Genomic DNA, 21,365 nt, shown 5'->3' on the forward strand with positions numbered 1-21,365 from the left:
GCTTTGCAGACCCCAACACAGTTCTATGGCAAATTATGAGGGACAGTCAATATTAGGCCCTGCCGGAGGGCTGCTTGCATGTTTTCAAAAGGGCACCTACTCCTGTAACTCTGCAGAGGAAGAAGAACCGAAGGGTGGACTAACTCCCAAGGTCTTCCTCTGGACCTTATCTTACCCGCTGGAGCTCCCTTTCTCTCTCAGCACTAAGGTGGGGAACCCTGGGGCATCCTGCTGCCCTTTCTCGGAGGGGGAAGAACCGGAGCACAGCTGCTAGATGTTCCCTCTTCTCCTTCCTCTCCAGTCTCACCCAGGTCCCTCCCTAATCCTGCCTAAACTCCCAACCTTCTCCCAGGGGGAGGAGGCACCTTAAACGGGGACCTGCTCTACCCCCTGCCTACAATGTACTTTAAAACATCTTTGAACATCCAAGTCCACAGACATTTGACAACACTAGTTCTATTAAGTGAGAGGAAATCTTGTTCCAGAGTAGGGAGGAACAAATGTAGTGGTAGTATCTGGGATTTGGCCCAGTTTATGAACAAGCCAGAGTCAAGGGTGGGGCCCGGGTCGGCTAGTTATAATAACATATGGTCTGCCTATAAGCCAATCGTGTCCACATGCACAACCTTGCTCAATCCCTGGCTGGGTGCATAAGATTTCAGCCAAAAGTTCAACCTAGAGTTCAGTTTTTAGGGGGTGGCCTCTTGCCCTGTAGTGAAGTTGTCCCTTCATAAATCCCACCACCCCACTGAGTGCAGCCCAACTTTGATATTGCCTTCAGCCCCAATCCAGCGATCGTATCTCTGATACTGTCCTGACCAGGCACTCTTTATACTGCACATGACTGCAGTGGCATTGTTCATTCCAAAGAAAAGAAGTTTTACATACACAAAAACATCTCAAATTGTCTTTATTTTTTTATTTTTTATTTTCTTCTGTGTATGTGATGATAAAGCTGTGGTTTTTAGTTTAGCTTGCAAAACAGAAAGGGGTCACATTTCCTACTATGATTCTAAATTCAAAACATTATTTTTCTGCTTTGGAAGGAATTCTACGGTTTTGTTATTATGAAACCAAATTTGAATCCTGCTGTTTTTGATTCCTGATTCTCGCTCTGTAGGTTTTGATTTATAAACACGTTGAGATAGAATTTCGGAATGTGTCTGTGATAGGCAGAACTGATGAGCCAGTGGGTTTTGGTTTAAGTCCAGCTGGAGTGCTTGCTAGTAAATTGGAAGGAGTCATTGAGCTGGCAGTTCATGCTTTTATTTATGGGATTTAGTGATGGTCGGATAGTGGCAATGCTGGGCAGAAAGCAACAACTTTTTTTCGCACCTCCATTTTCTTCGTAGACCAACATATAGACATGGGGCTCAAAAGAAACCTATCCGGGTAAATCTATAGGAATTGCTAATGCTGACCTATATAGTGCAAGTTCTGGGGCCTTAACCACTTGCCCACGGGGCAGTTTTACCCCCTTCCTGCCCAGGCCAATTTTCAGCTAAATAAACAAAGAGTGTTGTTATAAAATTTAGCAAACAGGCAATTTTTCTCCTTCACTGATGAGCGCTGATGAGGCTGCATTGATGGGCACTAATAGGCTGCACTGGTGGGCATTGATGAGGCTGGACTGAAAGGTGGCACTGATTGGCAGCACTTGTGGGCACAGATTGACCGCACTGGTGCGCACTGTTGGGACTGCACTGATAATCGGGACACTGATAATCAGTGCCCGGACTATCAGTGTAGATGTCCCTTTTTAGAGAAGCCAGTTATGGGCTCTCTTCTCCTCTCCTCAAGCTGTCAGCATGAGGAGAGAAGTGTTGATACCCTGCTTCTGTTGACATACAGTGGGTACGGAAAGTATTCAGACCCCCTTAAATTTTTCACTCTTTGTTATATTGCAGCCATTTGCTAAAATCATTTAGGTTCATTCTTCTTCCTCATGAATGTACACATAGCACCCCATACTGACAGAAAAACACAGAATTGTTGACATTGTTGCAGATTTATTAAAAAAGAAAAACTGAAATATCACATGGTCCTAAGTATTCAGACCCTTTGCTCAGTATTTAGTAGAAGCCCCCTTTTGATCTAATACAGCCAGGAGTCTTTTTGGGAAAGATGCAACAAGTCTTTCACACCTGGATTTGGGGATCCTCTGCCATTCCTCCTTGCAGATCCTCTCCAGTTCTGTCAGGTTGGATGGTAAACGTTGGTGGACAGCCATTTTTAGGTCTCTCCAGAGATGCTCAATTGGGTTTAAGTCAGGGCTCTGGCTGGGCCATTCAAGAACAGTCACGGAGTTGTTGTGAAGCCACTCCTTCGTTATTTTAGCTGTGTGCTTAGGGTCATTGTCTTGTTTGAAGGTAAACCTTCGGCCCAGTCTGAGGTCCAGAGCACTCTGGAGAAGGTTTTTGTCCAGGATATCCCTGTACTTGGCTGCATTCATCTTTCCCTCGATTGCAACCAGTCGTCCTGTCCCTGCAGCTGAAAAACACCCCCACAGCATGATGCTGCCACCACCATGCTTCACTGTTGGGACTGTATTGGACAGGTGATGAGCAGTGCCTGGTTTTCTCCACACATACCGCTTAGAATTAAGGCCAAAAAGTTCTATTTTGGTCTCATGAGACCAGAGAATCTTATTTCTCACTATCTTGGAGTCCTTCAGGTGTTTTTTTAGCAAACTCCATGCGGGTTTTCATGTGTCTTACACTGAGGAGAGGCTTCCGTCGGGCCACTCTGCCATAAAGCCCCGACTGGTGGAGGGCTGCAGTGATGGTTGACTTTCTACAACTTTCTCCCATCTCCTGACTGCATCTCTGGAGCTCAGCCACAGTGATCTTTGGGTTCTTCTTTACCTCTCTCACCAAGGCTCTTCTCCCCCGATAGCTCAGTTTGGCCGGACGGCCAGCTCTAGGAAGGGTTCTGGTCGTCCCAAACGTCTTCCATTTGAGGATTATGGAGGCCACTGTGCTCTTAGGAAGCTTAAGTGCAGCAGAAATCTTTTTGTAACCTTGGCCAGATCTGTGCCTTGCCACAATTCTGTCTCTGAGCTCTTCAGGCAGTTCCTTTGACCTCATGATTCTCATTTGCTCTGACATGCATTGTGATCTGGAAGGTCTTATATAGACAGGTGTGTGGCTTTCCTAATTAAGTCCAATCAGTATAATCAAACACAGCTGGACTCAAATGAAGGTGTAGAACCATCTCAAGGATGATCAGAAGAAAATGGAAAGCACCTGAGTTAAATATATGAGTGTCACAGCAAAGGGTCTGAATACTTAGGACCATGTGATATTTCAGTTTTTCTTTTTTAATAAATCTGCAACAATGTCAACAATTCTGTGTTTTTCTGTCAGTATGGGGTGCTATGTGTACATTCACGAGGAAGAAGAATGAACTTAAATGATTTTAGCAAATGGCTGCAATATAACAAAGAGTGAAAAATTTAAGGGGGTCTGAATACTTTCCGTACCCACTGTATATGATCAGCTGTGATTGGACACAGCTGATCACCTGGTTAAGAGCTCCTGATTGGTTCTTTTCCTCAATATGTGATCAGCAGTGTCCCCCAGACATTGCAATCACAGAGCCTGCGCCCCGCAGAAGGTGCGATCTTTGCACGCTGTCATGTGACGGCGTCTCGGAACTAGCCAGCCGCGCTGTAGCCGTCATTGTGCATGTGGTTAAACTTCATCTTAGCCTTTCCACATATTTGTCATGTAAGAAATAAGAAGGGTAAAGCCACGCTAAATGATACATGTAATCAAACAAATATAATAAATTATATCTCAAAGAGATAGCATTGAGCTATCAAGCTAGTGACTAATCAAGTGATCGTGCAATCAAACAAATAAATAAAGGTGACTCCAAATGAATTACAATTAAATTCAGTAGAACACAAAATCCATTAAAGAATGAGAAGTCCAAAGGTGTGTATAATAGTGCTCAAGGACAGAATCCTCCACCACTAAATAATTTTCTTTCCACCGTGTTGAGGAGCAAATCATGCTAATGCGTTTACCAGATGAAGGCTGTAATCCGGCATATATGGCTCATGAAAGTATATCCAACCAGCTCAACCAGGACCCTTGGCAACTCCACTCAGGCCAGCAAGATGATAAACACCGCAACATAGAGAACCCGGGCAGTCCACAATCCCCTGCTATGTAGTGGGCCAGCAGTGACCACCGAGGGATGAGAGTGCTGTACAGCGAGCTTCAGACAAACGCCATCATGTGTAGTACTGCCTCCTGAGGAGCCGCTAAATTATTTTGTGATTTCTCTGCACACCTGAAGATGACACACCTTTGCTCACCCAGCACTTACCGACACATCCGGAGTTATTTTTATAGGCCAATCGTAGCTTAAAGGAGCAATGATTAGCAAGTGTACTTCTAAAAACAATGAATAAGACAACAACTTTACTCTGAGAGATGTGGTTAAAGACCTGCAGTATTCTGACTAACAGTAATTAACAGAACTGAACTTCATTTGCCTTGCAAAAGTATATAAAAACAGTCCTAATTTGCTATAAACATCCCAGTTTTATCCCACTGGTCAGTGATTGATGAAAGGAAAAGAAAGAAAAGAACCGGTTGGCTGGCAAAGTTTGGGCCCTCAAAAAAAAAAAAAAAAACAGTTCCCAGCAAACAGATTAACTTGTATGATGTTAGTCTCTTAATAAGACTCAGGGCACCCTTTTCTGGGTCTGCTGACACATTCTCGGATATAATAAAAGTCTAGTTCAAGTCAGATAGAGATAGAAGCCGCTGATGATTTCAGGAAGAAGGTTATCAGTTATTTTGCTTCTGTGAGGACTAACCTGCTTGTGGTCAGCTATGGCAGGGATCTGTTCATCCAGCAGCAGCTGCTTCCCCTGATCATCACTCTTCTCCTGGTCAACACCTCATCAGGTAGCTCCAGCAAAATCACACTTCACTGTTCCCCCTTCATTGCAACCTCGTTGTGCTCTCTCCCAACTGGAGATCCCTTCGCCTTGCCTTGTTGCATTAGCCAATCTTGTCCATGATCGAATCAGACCCAGCCAAGATGGCTGCCTTTGTACTAGAGACATTCCATAGATGAGCATTGCAAAGCTGTCTCTTTAAAGTGGAGTTCCGGCCTATTTTGCAACTTTAGTGATTCCTGGAGTGCTCACTATGCTGATCAACAATTGGGCATTTTCAATTTTTTTCGGGGCTCCCTTACCTTATTTTCAGGGCATTTTTGATTGTACTTCCTCCTTCTCCCCCCTCTGTGGCCACAGCCACCGACATCACTTCCGCCTTTGCATTGCATCCTGGGAGCTGTTTGTCATCACTCCCAGGAGGCTGGAATCAGGAAGAACTCCCTGGAATCGGGAAGAAAGACACTGCGGCTTCAGATGCCCACAACCAAGATGGCCACTCCCAGACAGTGTTTTTAAAAGTAAGATTTTGACAAAAATCCAGTACACCTTGTAAGTATGAGAATAGCGGTTCTGTAAAGGGCGATGGATTAGTATTATAGTGGTATTTTTAGTTAAAAAAAGGTATTTGAAGCCGGAACTCCGCTTTAATCGCTTGCCAACTGCATCACAAGGATGTACAGCAGCAAAGCAGCTCTTCTGTGCCAGATCACGTACCTAGTATCGTGATCTGGCACTTCCAGGTAGTATACCTCCCAACTGTCCCTGATTTTGAGGGACTGTCCCTCATTCAGAATAAAGTCCCTCTTTCCCTCTTTTTCGTCCTTCGTTGGGGTCTGATCTATATAGTTGTATATAAACTACTTTTCCAGTGGTTAGGTAGAGGTGAGCTAGGCTTCTCTGAAGAGATACGTTTTTAAGGAATCGCCTAAGGCGGACATAGTAGGAGATAGCTGGACAGATGTCCTGGAGGTGAGCATGGGAGGAAAAGACAAGGGAAGCCGGGGGTCCTAGGGGAGCAGTGAGGACATTTTTGGGTGATATGAGATGAGGTTGGTGATGTTGCTCTGGGAAGAGTTGGGGATGGTGGTTGGTGATGGTGCTCTGGGAAGAGTTGGGGATGGAGGTTGGTGATGTTGCTCAGAGAAGAGTTCGGGATGGAGGTTGGTGATGTTGCTCAGGGAAGAGTTTGGGATGGAGGTTGGTGATGTTGCTCAGGGAAGAGTTGGGGATGGAGGTTGGTGATGGTGCTCAGGGAACAGTTGGGGATGGAGGTTGGTGATGGTGCTCAGGGAAGAGTTGGGGATGGAGGTTGGTGGTGGTGCTCAGGGAAGAGTTGGGGATGGAGGTTGGTGGTGGTGCTCAGGGAAGAGTTGGGGATGGAGGTTGGTGGTGGTGCTCAGGGAAGAGTTGGGGATGGAGGTTGGTGGTGGTGCTCAGGGAAGAGTTGGGGATGGAGGTTGGTGATGGAGGTTGGTGATGTTGCTCAGGGAAGAGTTGGGGATGGAGGTTGGTGATGTTGCTCGGGGAAGAGTTGGGGATGGAGGTTGGTGATGTTGCTCGGGGAAGAGTTGGGGATGGAGGTTGGTGATGTTGCTCGGGGAAGAGTTGGGGATGGAGGTTGGTGATGTTGCTCGGGGAAGAGTTGGGGATGGAGGTTGGCGATGGTGCTCGGGGAAGAGTTGGGGATGGAGGTTGGCGATGTTGCTCAGGGAAGAGTTGGGGATGGCGTTTGGCGATGTTGCTCAGGGAAGAGTTGGGGATGGAGGTTGGTGATGTTGCTCAGGGAAGAGTCGGGGATGGAGGTTGGTGATGTTGCTCAGGGAAGAGTTGGGGATGGAGGTTGGTGATGTTGCTCAGGGAAGAGTCGGGGATGGAGGTTGGTGATGTTGCTCAGGGAAGAGTTGGGGATGGAGGTTGGTGATGTTGCTCAGGGAAGAGTTGTGGATGGATTTTTATAACATCCTTTATATGTTGCATTTGATTTGTTGGGCAATCGGAAGCTAGAAGAGGGATTGGCAGGGTGGCAGGATGGACACTGAACGGTGGGTAAGGTGGCTGAGCCCGGTAGAGGCATTCATGATAGACTGAAGGGGGATTATCTATGTAAAGGTTGGTCAAGGAGGAGGGCATTACAATCGGCCTATAAGGAGGACTTTTGGGTCATTCTTTGTTTTCATTTCATCAACAGGAGGACAAAATACTTTCAGAACATAAGAGAAAGAAATCACTAATAAAGAGTTTTGATGTAACATTCTCTAGAAATGAAATGATATCTTGGCTAGCAGACATTGCAAGGGACAGATAAAAAATTATATATTTTGCTCCCTCCTGCAGACGTTCTACAGATGCCAAGGCCTATAAATCTGAAAGCTTACACCACTCCGATATGCTTCTATTGGTTTCTTGTAGATAATCTGCTATAAATGGCCAAAAAATGTAAAGAAAAAAAATACGATAATGGAACTTTAATTGCATTTTTTTTTTCTTCTCTTCATTTGTTAAACAGTTGAGTAGCGCTCCTGGAAAGGCCGCTGGGTCAGGGAGGGGGCACTGGTTCGAGACTTTAGCAATCATGAAAAAGGAACAGCTGAAGATCAAATGTACAAATTATAATTTAGCTCTTTCACCCTTTTGTGTCTAAATACATTAGGGAAGGTGGAACATGTGAGCACCAGAAACTATCGACCACATGTAGCAGTTAATGGGGCCAGGATTTGGCCCTATAGAAGTCTGGAGTCAGGATAGTGGGACTTGCGGCGCTGGATGTAAACAAACCCTTGACGCCATGGTCATGAGATCGAGGGAAGTACAGCGGGTATAGAAAATAATCACCCCCTTTAAAATCAAATTTTTTTTGCTGACACGTGGATCGCGAGCATGGCTCTGCCTCCCCCCAGACTCCGCCACTCTTCTGTTACCTGCAGGGTGGGAGGAGGAAGCTGGAAGGAGGGCGAGAGCTGCTTAGTGATTGGTTGCTAGGCGGTCATTGCAACCAATCATCACCAGCTTGCTATTATGAACGCCGGCAGCTCCCACATTCCACCCAGCACTATGCTATCTCCTGATCTCCGCCCAGATAACACGCATTGGCAGTTATGTTTTTTACCTACACAGCATTGTGTGCATTGGGGGGGGGGGTACACTGTTGAAGGGGAAACAGAGGACACTGGGGGCTTGATGTGAAGATCAGACCGCATGTTTTTTTTTGGGGGGGGGGGGGGTTCGGCACACTGTGGGGGGAGGGGGGCAAAGGACACTACAGTGGGGGGGAGATTTGATGTGAAGGGGGATGAGGACAAAGCATTAGGGGGTACAGGATACTACTATCGGGGGGGCAGAGGATATGCAGTGGGAGGGGGATATGGGAAAGGGGCAATGGATACTGCGTTGGAGGGGGGAAAATTACAGAACACTGGTGTGGGGGGAGGGGAACAGAAGACACTACAATAGGGGAATGATGTTTAAGGGGGCAGAAGACTCTGCGTTGTGGGGGGTACAGAACACTACAGTGGGGAGGGGGCTGATGTGAAGTGGGCAGAGGACACAGCATTGGGGGGTACAGAACACTACTGTGGGGAGAGGAGGGTGATGTGAAGGGGGCATGGGACATTGTGTTGGGGGGTACAGAACACTACAATGGGAGGAGTGGGGCAGAGAACACTGCAGTGGGGGCGGGGGGTGATGTGAAGGAGGCAGAGGATATTGCGTTGGAGGGGTACAGAACACTACTATGGGGGAAGGGGGACAGAGGACACTGCAGTGGGGGCGGGGGAGATGTAAAGGGGCAGAGGATACTGCATTGGAGGGGTATAGAACACTACTATGGGGGGAAGGGGGACAGAGGACACTGCAGTGGGGGTGATGTGAAGGGGGCAGAGGGTATTGCATTGGAGGGGTACAGAACACCACTATGGGGGGAGGGGAGCAGAGGACACTACAGTGGGAGGGTGATGTGAAGGGGACAGAGGACACTACTTTGATATCTTTTTATTGCTTACCTCCATGTTTTCTAGGTAGATTTCAACCTCTGAAAGTTTGCCTACCCCTGCTCTAAATGCTGCCCCTTCCGCCCCTCCTATCTACCTCCTGCTGTGATCGGACTCCTGTGTGCTCTGTTTACTATGCTTCAGTTTGTGAATGAATGGGAAGCTCTATACAGAAATATTTCTGTCCATTTGTTCTGTGCAGCTGAGGCTGCATGAAAAAAAAAAAATATACAAATATAAAATAAAATGTAAAAATAATAAAGTAAAATGACCAAAATAAAAAAAACTGCTGTTACTAGTGGCAGAACTACCAGGGTCACATTTGCGATCGTGTCCTGGCGTTCTGCCACTGTGGGGGGGTCAGGGGGGCCTAGAAGGTTCTAGTTTTGCCTCTGGTTGGTGCTATATAAACACCTGTAATAAATAAAATATGTACCATTTATAACCATAGTTCAAAGGTTGTACAATCATTGCAACATTGGATTGGAAGCGAATCATTCTTGTGTCCTGTTTCGGCTCTTCTAATTTACACCCTTTTATTATTTCATGTTAATCCCTGTCTGTGTTCTATAGTTAAAGGATGATAATCATAATTAGAAATGGCTTTATGGCCTGAGACATGTTACAAAGTATTTGCTGCTTTGCGTCTTTTGGAAATAAATGACACAGAAAACGTCATTAGAATGTGAATAGCCGCTTTTTATGCTTTCGGTCCGCACTGCATGTACTTATCACTTCATCTTAAAAAGCGTTCTATCACCGTGTTATCATGACACTCCCTGGAGGCAGAGCCATAAAAGCCTGACAGTTTCACCTCCATGTGATCATATATGTGGCCTTACATCTATACCATGTTTTTGTTACTTGAATCACATGAAATGTCACAAGGAGTGCCTTACAGGGCTATGAACTGGGAAGAATTGACTTAAAGCACCACTCTAGTCTTTCTTTCAGCCATGCATAGTTCTATAGCTACGTTGGTCAACTTTCTTGTTATGGGGAACCTCAAGTGAGGCCTCTGACAGCACCACACGTTATACAAGAGATGGTCAGAGACTGCAGACATGGCACATGAGGTACAAGAGATAGTCCGAGACTGCAGTCATGGTACATGAGGTGGTCAGAGACTGCAGTCATTGTACATGAGGTGGTCAGAGACTGCAGTCATGGTACATGAGGTGGTCAGAGACTGCAGTCATGGTACATGGGGTGGTCAGAGACTGCAGACATGATACAGGAGGTAGAAGGAGACTACAGACACGATACAAGAGATGGTCAGAGACTGCAGACACTGTACAGGAGATAGTCAGAGACTGCTGACCTGATATAGGAGATGGTGAGAGCTGCAGACCTGATATAGGAGATGGTGAGAGCTGCAGACCTGATATAGGAGATGGTGAGAGCTGCAGACCTGATATAGGAGATGGTGAGAGACTGCAGACACAATACAGGAGATGGTGAGAGACTGCAGACACAGTACAGGAAATGGTCAGAGACTGTAGACACGGTACAGGAGATGGCCAGAGACTGTAGACACTGTACAGGAGATGGTTAGAGACTGAAGACATGGTACAGGAGATGGTCAGAGACTGTAGACATGGTACAGGAGATGGTTAGAGACTGCAGACACGGTACAGGAGATGGTCAGAGACTGCAGACACGGTACAGGAGATGGTCAGAGACTGCAGACATGGTACAGGAGATGGTCAGAAACTGCAGACACGGTACAGGAGATGGTTAGAGACTGTAGACACGGTACAGGAGATGGTTAGAGACTGTAGACACAGTACAGGAGCTGGTCAGAGACTGTAGACACGGTACAGGAAATGGTCAGAGACTGTAGACACGGTACAGGAGATGGCCAGAGACTGTAGACACTGTACAGGAGATGGTTAGAGACTGAAGACATGGTACAGGAGATGGTCAGAGACTGTAGACATGGTACAGGAGATGGTTAGAGACTGCAGACACGGTACAGGAGATGGTCAGAGACTGCAGACACGGTACAGGAGATGGTCAGAGACTGCAGACACGGTACAGGAGATGGTCAGAAACTGCAGACACGGTACAGGAGATGGTTAGAGACTGTAGACACGGTACAGGAGATGGTCAGAGACTGTAGACACGATACAGGAACTGGCCAGAGACTGTAGACACTATACAGGTGTAGACACTATACAGGAAATGGCCAAAGACTGTAGACACTGTACAGGAGATGGTCAGACTGCAGACCCGGTAAAGGAAATGCAGACCCGGTACAGGAAATGGTCAGAGACTGCAGACCCGGTACAGGAAATGGTCAGAGACTGTAGACACGGTACAGAAGATGGTCAGAGACTGTAGACACTGTACAGGAGATGGTTAGAGACTGCAGACACGGTACAGGAGATGGTCAGAGACTGCAGACCTGGTACAGGAGATGGTCAGAGACTGCGGACACGATACAGGAGATGGTTAGAGAGTGCGAACACATTACAGCGGATGGTCAGAAAGTGCAGACATGGTACAGGAGATGGTCAGAGTCTGCGGACACGATACAGGAGATGGTCAGAGACTGCGGACAAGATACAGGAGATGGTTAGAGAGTGCGAACACATTACAGCGGATGGTCAGAAAGTGCAGACATGGTACAGGAGATGGTCAGAGAGTGCGGACACGGTACAGGAGATGGTCAGAGAGTGTGGACACGGTACAGGAGATGGTCAGAGACTGCGGAAATGATAAGTAAAAACGCAGCTCCACCACGGGATTTTACCGCCCCCAACCAGTAATGTGAAGGAGCCCTTTACGTTATCAGTCAGGTTCAAACATTTGCATGTGCATGCAGAATTTTCATTAAATTAAATGTTTTTGCAATTGTCGCCTTATCACTGAAACTGATCCTTCTGGCCCATAATTCTTTTTTGTGAGTTTTTTTTTTGGGGCCATGAACTTCTTTTTTGTGTGTTTATTTTAACATCGCACTTATTGGACTCCCTTTGTGTTTGGATAATTGTAAGTTCTTTTCTCCATAAAGATATCCATCTAGTGATTATTAATGTAAGTTTGCCCAAGAATGCGCAGATTTATTAAACTTTTACCTTTTTATGTTTCTATTTCCTTTGTATTAGTAGCTGGATATCTTTCGGAAGCTGTATTTGTCTTATTTTGTGATCGGAGGAAACTGGGTGGATGGAATCAACATGGAACTAGATCATGAGAAAATCCGATCTGTTGGAATAAAGCTTTTTTTTCTTCCCCCGGCAGATAATGTAGAATATTAAAGTGTGTTATCTCACGGTGATCCACGGCATCCGGTTTCCCATCGAATCTGAGGGAATTTGCTTGCCTCCAGGTGGAAACACTGGCCACGTTCTAAAAATAACCCTTTATTTATTGAAGTCTTGGGGATCCGACCCCTCTCCAGTAATCGTATCCAGATGTGTTTATGTCATTAACACTGGCCTTTCTCAGAGGTGTAGATGTACTGCCAAGCTCAGAATTCTAGAAACAGGAATTCAAAGCTGAATTATTTTCAGGATAAGGAAAACAACAATCTCTGCTCATAGAGGTTCTGACCGTCTATTCAGAAGAGAAAAGGTACATAGTAGGTGAGGTTGAATAAAGACAAGTTCCCCCTGTGTAGGTGTGTGTGGCCGTAATCATCTCTCATACCCCTAAATGTTCTGATCCTTGAGATGTACGTCCAAGAGTCTTTTGAAAGCCACCATACTTCCCGCAGAAACCACCTCTTGTGGTAGAGAATTCCACAATCTTGAACAGTACCCCCCACATTGCCTGAGGTTAAAATGCTTCTCCTCTAATCGCATTGTATGCCCTCAAGTCCTCATGCAATCCCATCAACTGAATAGCTTTTTTTCTATGCTGAGATCACCATTGAGATATTTATAAATTGCTATCATGTCCCCTCTCAGGCGTCTCTTCTCCAGGGAGAATAAATCATTCGATTGCAGACGCTCTTCATAATTAAGGTCATAGTTCCATAGTAAAAGGAAAGATTAGAAAGTAGAGGAATGAATGCGTGGTGGTCAAGTGTCAATCCTTTGGGAAAGTCCAGCATGGACCCAACTAGTCAGGTGGGGGGTTTGCTAAGTGACGACATCGTGCTGGGCAGAGCTTGGATTCCTATTCACCAGCTTGTACTCGGAGCTGGTTGCTGTTATGCTGATGTCACTTTAAAGAAACAGTCTACGTGTGCAATTTTTTTATTTTTACCAATAATTATTACAGATTTACACTATATGAAGAGTTCTTCTGCTTATATCCTGAGCATTATAATGAGCAAAAACTCTCCAACCCTGTGGAAAAGGATCTGAACCGGGCAAGAGGGAGGGATCTAAAGCTCTTTTTGACCTCCTGTGTTTTATAGTTGGGTCTAACTCAGAAGGTGAGGGTACATCCTCTTGTGCAACCGTGGTGTTCCGTCACACAATGGATGGAGTAAAGGATCTCAGTGAAGACTGTACACTATTTACTGTGAACATTAGAATTCTATTTCTGGATTGTTTCACAAAGATAATTTATTTTTGTTTTGGACCTTTTTTTTTTTTTTTTTTTTTTTTACAAGTGTGCCACCTATTCTGAACACTTATTTGCACTATTTGAAATATTGGATGTGCAAATGGATAGAGAGAGTTTGCGTGCTACAAAGGATGGTTAGAGAGAGCGGGCATGCTACAGAGGATGGTTGGAGAGAGCGGGCATGCTACAGAGGATGGTTAGAGAGAGCGGGCACGATACAGGAGATGGTTGGAGAGAATAGGCACGCTACAGGAGAACAGGAGATGGTTGGAGAGAGTAGGCACGCTACAGGAGATAGTGAGAGTGGGCATGCTGCAGGAGACAGTCAGAGACATTGGGCATGCTGCAGGAGGCGGTTAGAGACATTAGGCATGCTGCAGCAGATGGTCAGAGCCATTGGGCATGCTGCAGTAGACGGTCAGAGACATTGGGCATGCTGCAGGAGACCGTCAGAGACATTGGGAATGCTACAGGAGACGGTCAGAGACATTGGGCATGCTGCAGGAGACGGTCAGAGACATTGGGCATGCTGCAGGAGACGGTCAGAGACATTGGGCATGCTGCAGGAGACGGTCAGAGACGTTGGGCATGCTTCAGGAGACGGTCAGAGAAGTTGGGCATGCTGCAGGAGATGGTCAGAGACGTTGGGCATACTGCAAGAGACGGTCAGAAACATTGGGCATGCTGCAGGAGACGTTCAGAGACATTGGGCATGCTGCAGGAGACATTCAGAGACATTGGGCATGCTGCAGTAGACATTCAGAGACATTGGGCATGCTGCAGGAGTCATTCAGAGACATTGGGCATGCTGCAGGAGTCGTTCAGAGACATTGGGCATGCTGCAGGAGTCGTTCAGAGACATTGGGCATGCTGCAGGAGACGTTCAGAGACATTGGGCATGCTGCAGGAGACGTTCAGAGACATTGGGCATGCTGCAGGAGACGTTCAGAGACATTGGGCATGCTGCAGGAGACGTTCAGAGACATTGGGCATGCTGCAGGAGACGTTCAGAGACATTGGGCATGCTGCAGGAGACGTTCAGAGACATTGGGCATGCTGCAGGAGACGTTCAGAGACATTGGGCATGCTGCAGAAGACGTTCAGAGACATTGGGCATGCTGCAGGAGATGGTCAGAGACATTGGCCATGCTGCAGGAGACGGTCAGAGACATTAGGCATGCTGCAGCAGATGGTCAGAGCCATTGGGCATGCTGCAGGAGACGGTCAGAGACGTTGGGCATGCTGCAGGAGACGGTCAGAGACGTTGGGCATGCTGCAGGAGACAGTTAGAGACATTGGCCATGCTGTAGGAGACGGTCAGAGACACTGAGCATGCTACAGGAGACGGTCAGAGACACTGAGCATGCTACAGGAGATGGTAACAGACTACATACATACTAGAGACATGCTTTGAGATGTGCTTTGATAGGCATTTAGAGACTGGGAACACATTGCAGAAGACTGTAAGACATCACAACCATTACATTTTCTTTACAGGTAAGCATATCCTACAACCCCCTCCTAAAATTTACAGGTATCACATTTAATATTCCTCTCAGAAAGACCTATTATAAAAGGTCAGGGAAATCCATACACAAAAAAGGAAAAAAATGGACAGCACAGAAAAAAAAATAATTTTTAGAATATTATTATTCCATGTCCCTGAGTAAGCACCTAGGCAAGGAAAAACTGGGGCTCAAGGGCCACACACGAAGTACTAAAGGGCAGGATTGGTCTACAGGTTGGGCATGAGGGCTTCGGGTGGTTCGCCCTGAAGGTGTATGAATTATCAATGCATGTTAACATCCCTCCAATATCTGCAGCCTGCTTTACCTGCTCCTGTTGCAGGATTTTGTTTCGAAAGGATTTTCCAGAAAGCGGCTATCGCCTATCTTTGGTAAATATTGACAAGTAATAGAGGATTTTTAGCTTACAGATAAGTTGCTTGTTCCACGTCGGCTGCCCTTTTGCTGACTGTTATAGCAACCTCAGACCTTGTTGTGTTGTATGCCATTAAAGCTGTTATCACAGATTTAAAAAAGCTGGCCATGAATGGATCGAAATCCCTGCTGATCCATATGGAGCCGCTCCCGCTCAACAGAAGACAATGTAACGATTTTTTGTTGAATGGGCTTTTTTAAATTTTATTTTCAATGGCTGCAGCCCAGTGGAGAGTCCCTAGCTCCGGAATACAATGTCCACCTCTGTCCCCCTAGTGCCCGAACTGCAGTCTGAGGGCCTCATGTGGCCCTTTGGTCTATGATGTGTCGCTTTTGGCCCTCAGCAGTCTGTAGTGGGAATATAGATTCGGGTAATGGCATGGATCTCTACTATCCTCATGAAACATCTCCCTAGTTCTGTGTTGTCTTCTGCAGCATCTCTCCAGCCAACAATGTATCCTGTCCTCACTCTCTGCCCCCGATTTCCTCTATTAGGTATGCAGTAGGGATCGACCGATTATCGGCAAGGCCGATATGCACTTTCCCCGATCTATCGGATTCGGCCCCGGAGGTTACCGATATTGTCGTGACGTTATTGCGTATGTTGCGCCACGCGCCTCCGCGCACTGGGACAGCTTCTGCCTTCTTAGGCCGCCTCCCTCAGCCTCGTCTGGAGTCGAGGAGTCTTGGGACAGTGAGTGTACAGTGTACACAGTGTGTTTAACACAGCCGCCATACATACACCCACCAACAACTGCCCAGTGCCAGCCAGCCACACACCCACAGGCCTGTATCAGCCAGCCACAGGCCCTGGGCCTGTACCAGCTAGCCGCCCACCACACAGGGTGCCAGCCAGTCACCCACCACATGCTGCCAGCCACCCACCCACCACAGGGTGCCAGCCACCCACCCACCACAGGGTGCCAGCCAGCCAACCACAACAGGGTGCCAGCCACCCACCACAGGGTGTCAGCCAGCCACCCACCCACCACAGGGTGCCAGCCAGCCATCCCCCACAGGGTGCCAGCCAGTAATAGATTTGTTTTGAAAAATTGTGTATTTTGCAAAACTTGAAATGTACAAAATATCGGCCGATACCGATATGCAATGGCCAGGTATCGGCATCGGCAAAAAACTGATATCGGTTGATCCCTAGTCTGCAGTCTCTGACAGTCCTCTCCAGCATTACATACAGCATATTACCAAAAGTATTGGGACACCCTGCCTTTACACGCACACAAACTTTACTTTGTGACTTTAATAGGCAGTGACAGGTACTCTTTATGGAGGGATCGGGGGGAATGTGACAGTAATAGGAGTGACAGGTACTCTTTATGGAGGGATCGGGGGGAATGTGACAGTAATAGGAGTGACAGGTACTCTTTATGGAGGGATCGGGGGGAATGTGACAGTAATAGGCAGTGACAGGTACTCTTTATGGAGGGATCGGGGGGAATGTGACAGTAATAGGAGTGACAGGTACTCTTTATGGAGGGATCGGGGGGAATGTGACAGTAATAGGAGTGACAGGTACTCTTTATGGAGTGATCGGGGGGAATGTGACAGTAATAGGCAGTGACAGGTACTCTTTATGGAGGGATCGGGGGGAATGTGACAGTAATAGGAGTGACAGGTACTCTTTATGGAGTGATTGGGGGGAATGTGACAGTAATAGGAGTGACAGGTACTCTTTATGGAGGGATCGGGGGGAATGTGACAGTAATAGGCAGTGACAGGTACTCTTTATGGAAGGATCGGGGGGAATGTGACAGTAATAGGCAGTGACAGGTAATCTTTATGGAGGGATCGGGGGGAATGTGACCGTAATAGGGAGTGACAGGTACTCTTTATGGAGGGATCGGGGGGAATGTGACAGTAAGAGGGAGTGACAGGTACTCTTTATGGAGGGATCGGGAGGGAATGTGACAGTAAGAGGCAGTGACAGGTACTCTTTATGGAGGGATTGGGGGGAATGTGACAGTAATAGGGAGTGACAGGTACTCTTTATGGAGGGATCGGGGGGAATGTGACAGTAATAGGAGTGACAGGTACTCTTTATGGAGGGATCGGGAGGGAATGTGACAGTAAGAGGCAGTGACAAGTACTCTTTATGGAGGGATCTGAGGTCTAAAAGACCCCAAACCCCTCCTCTGCACTTCAATGTATTCAAAATGCTGAAAACTGCATTTTTGAATACAGTCACTTTTTAAATTTGGAGCCTTTAGCAGCCGAGTAACCCGGACGTGACGTCATAGACGCCGCCTCTGGGTTACGTCATCAGAGACCCGATCAAAGCCGCAGATGATGGAGGCCACTGTGCTCATTGGGACCTTCAATCCAGCAGAAATTTTTCTGTACCCCTTCCCAGATCTGTGCCTCCATACAATCCTGTCTTGGAGGTCTATAGACCATGCCTTTTAGACTTCGAGGCTTGGTTTGTGCTCTGACATGCACTGCTAACTGTGGGACCTTATATAGAAATGTGTGTGCCTTTCCAAATCATGTCCATTCACCCAAATTTACTACAAGTGGACTCCAAGTTGTAGAAACATCTCTGATTAATAGAAACAGGATGCACCTGAGCTCAGTTCGGAGTGTCATGGCATAGGCTGTGATATTTATGTACATGGGATTTTTTCGTTTTTTTATTTTTAATAAATTTTCAAAGATTTCAAACAAACTTCTCTCATGTTGTCATTATGGGGGATTGTTTGTAGAATTTTGAGGAAAATAATGAATTTAATCAATTTTGGAATAAGTCTGTAACATAACAAAATGTGGAAGAAGTGAAGCGTTGTGAATACTTTCCGGATGCACTGTAATAAATATTTGCTTTTAGGCTTATTATGACTTTTAAATAATGATCATAATTTTATATGAATTTCAGTTTTTTTTTTTTTTTCTGGTCTCATTTCAGTTGGTTACGCAAAGAACCAAGCCATTGGACAAAGCTCCGGGCGCTACTTGTGTTTTTTAGATTCGGTAAGTATGATTTCTACTGCCAATCTCTTCGTGTCGGATAAAGTAGAGAATGAGATATTGATTAATCATTTGCTGCAGCTCTACTTAACAGCACATTTCCAACCGGAGCTCAACTTTAGCCGTTTCACTGCCGGAGCCGTTTTTCTTTTTTTTTCACATGGTTAAAAAATCAGTTTAGGCCTAAAGATGACATAAAAACACCCAAAAATTATATATTTTCTGAAAGCAGACACCCCATAAAAAAATAAATAGCGGTAGTTCCAATTTTTTTTTTTTTATAACAGACAATATTATGGCAAAGGCAACATTTTTGTAAAAAATACATTCAAGTTAATTTTAGGACACACAAAAGCAATAAATTACAATTTTTTTTAGTACAAAATGCACCCCCCGACCCCAGAAATGTAATTTCCGGCTTGTGTGATTGGCTCACTCATTTTCCCAGAAGTCTGCACTAATATACAATTCAAATTTTAGGCATCCCCTGCAGCACAAATGTCATTTTTGGGGAGATACTCCCAAAGGGTTAATCACATCTAAAGAGATGCGAACCCTGACACTTTCCTCATTAGAGCCCTGCAAGTGCAGCAGCATATGGATAATGAAAAAAAATCTCTCACATTCACTTTGCACATGGATACAGACAACACACCAAAAATTCCCAGCTCACCAGCCAGCCTGCAACAATCCGAATTGACCTTGTCTACCAGTTCACGGTAACACCAAGGGGCTTAATTGGCACACATTTGCAAATATATGCATAAGCTGCAGCGGCGGCATCACAACACCTCAGTGTTACTGCGGTCCTAAGGCAAACCAAATATGGTTTAAATCTCGGCCGGCCTAACTGATTTGAACCGTGTATGGGCAGGCTGATGTTACAAAGTTGATCAATTGATTTTGAAGAAGTGGTTGTACCTGAGTGATGCCTGCAGGTAGAGGCATCACCCCGGTCAGTGGCGGCTGGTGCTCAAAATTTTGGGGGGGACAGCAAACCAATGCCCCCCCCCCCCCCCTCCACGCAGGAGACGGACGTGAAGGCAGCAATCCTTACCTTAGGAGGCAGATAGATGGTAGGGCTGCTGCTCCTCGCTCCGGGGCTGTTTCTTCTCCCCCCGGCCGAGCAGGAAGTGGGTTCTGAGACCCGATTGGCCGGGAGTCCTGACCAATTGGGCCTCAGGACTCGCTTCCTGTTTGGCCGGGAGGAGAATCAGGAAGACAATAGCGAATAATAATTCGCTATTGTCACACAAGTGGCAGTGCTCTGCAGCCCGAGCCCACCCTATTTTTTTTTTTTTTTTTAAGCCAATTACAGCCTCCGGCTCTAATCACGTGCTTAAAAAATAAAAAGCCCATTGAAATCCATGCGTCCGGCGCCCTGGCATGTAGATTAAGGGCCAGGCGCATGGATTAGGGGGGTACCGGTGTCCATAGCCGACGGTCAGATGTCTTGTAATGACAACCGATGCAGCTGAGAAGCCGCTCGGCTGTCGTTAAAAGGAGCGGGAGAGGACGTCCCTCCCCCCCCCTCCTGCTGCCTTCCGCAGCTCACCCGGGTCTCCCGTCCCAACAGGAGATTCGGGCATCCAACCCGCACGGCCGCCGAACAGAAGACCCGATCAAAGCCGCATTTGACTCTGATTGGGTCTCCATGTAAAAACCCGGAAGTGATGTCATGACCTCACCTCCGGGTACTCGGCGACAAATCCAAAAAAATGACAGCATTCAAAACATGCTTTTAAGTGCAGAGAAGGGGTTTGGGGTCTTTTAGACCCTCAGATCCCTCCAACAGAGTACCTGTAAAAGGAAAGAAAAAAATTTTAATGTCCGAAATTATCGGCCAATACAGTAAACCTCCCTCCATCGCGGGGGTTACGTTCCGTACCCACCCGCGAAAAGTGAAAATCCGTGAAATAGAAAAACCCAATTAAAATACACTGTAGGCATGTTTTTTTTTTACTGTCCCTGTACTTTTAAAAGCATTTTAAGGTCTTTAAAACACACTTTTAAAACAATAGAAACTCATTTAAACACATAAAAGATACAGAGACAGAGCAAGAGCTATGGAAAACACAAAAATAATTAATGTTCAATGATTTATATAGTAAAATAACATTACAGAAAAAAAGGCAATATACCGGGACCGCAAAAACTGAACAGCGATGGAGCGGGGGTTTACTGTATCGGCCGATACCGATATTCAATGACCAAAATATCACTATCAGCACTAAAAAAAACGATATCGGTCGATCACTACTTCTTATTCTTATCATACCTCCTGCCTTTGGGAGTCATGCTTGTAACTGTCAGTGACTTGCAATGCCTCATGGGACTTTTAGTTCCTCAAAAGCTGTAGGATCACAGGCTGAGCACCCATGTGATAATGGGATTTTTGTCTTACCGTAAAATTAATTTCTCTGATGTTCATTGAGGGACACAGCTCCTGATTCTTAACAATTGGGTTATACTGCCCCCTACAGGAGTTGGACACTAGGCAGGAAAAAGTCTGACTATGCTTATGGGCAGTCCCAGGGGGTATATGCCCACACTCAGCTATAGGCAATCAGTTTTGTTACAAGCAGTGTCAGAAGAAAGCCAACTCCAGAGGGGTGGGTGCTGTGTTCGTCAATGAACATCAGAGAAATGGATTTTACGGTAAGTCAAAAATCCCATTTTCTCTTTCGTTCATTGACGGACACAGCTCCTGATCTTCATGACCTTTGGGATGTTCCAAAGCAGTGTTAAACATAAGGGGTGGGAAAACAGCAGAAAAAAATTCCCAAGGGTAACCATAGCCAACCAGGTAACATGGAGCTCAACCAAAACAACTGGAGCTCACCTAAAAAAAAAAAAAAAACAACAAAGATAGGAAAAAATCCATTTAAAAGGAAAAAATTGCCAGGACCAGAGATCCCAGCAAGGAACTAGGTCCTTACTCCTGACTAGGCAGAAAAAAACTTAGTGACTATAGCTGAGTGTGGGCGTATACCCCCTGGGAGCGCCCATAGGCGTAGTCAA

The 21,365-nt window shown here is 46.1% G+C and overlaps 1 protein-coding gene across 4 annotated transcripts in view; it reads left to right on the forward strand.

Annotated features, from left to right (window-relative positions):
• Positions 1-21,365, forward strand: part of B3GNTL1 (UDP-GlcNAc:betaGal beta-1,3-N-acetylglucosaminyltransferase like 1) — a 387,185-nt gene that overhangs the window by 21,540 nt on the left and 344,280 nt on the right. For all 4 annotated transcript variants that reach the window (XM_082272696.1, XM_082272695.1, XM_082272698.1 and 1 more), the window contains exon 5: positions 18,283-18,347. In XM_082272696.1, the coding sequence (XP_082128822.1) occupies positions 18,283-18,347 (65 nt within the window). The remainder of the gene's footprint in view (positions 1-18,282; positions 18,348-21,365) is intronic.

This window comes from Pelophylax lessonae (assembly GCF_965119305.1).
Source record: "Pelophylax lessonae genome assembly, chromosome: 11".
NCBI lineage: Eukaryota > Metazoa > Chordata > Amphibia > Anura > Ranidae > Pelophylax > Pelophylax lessonae.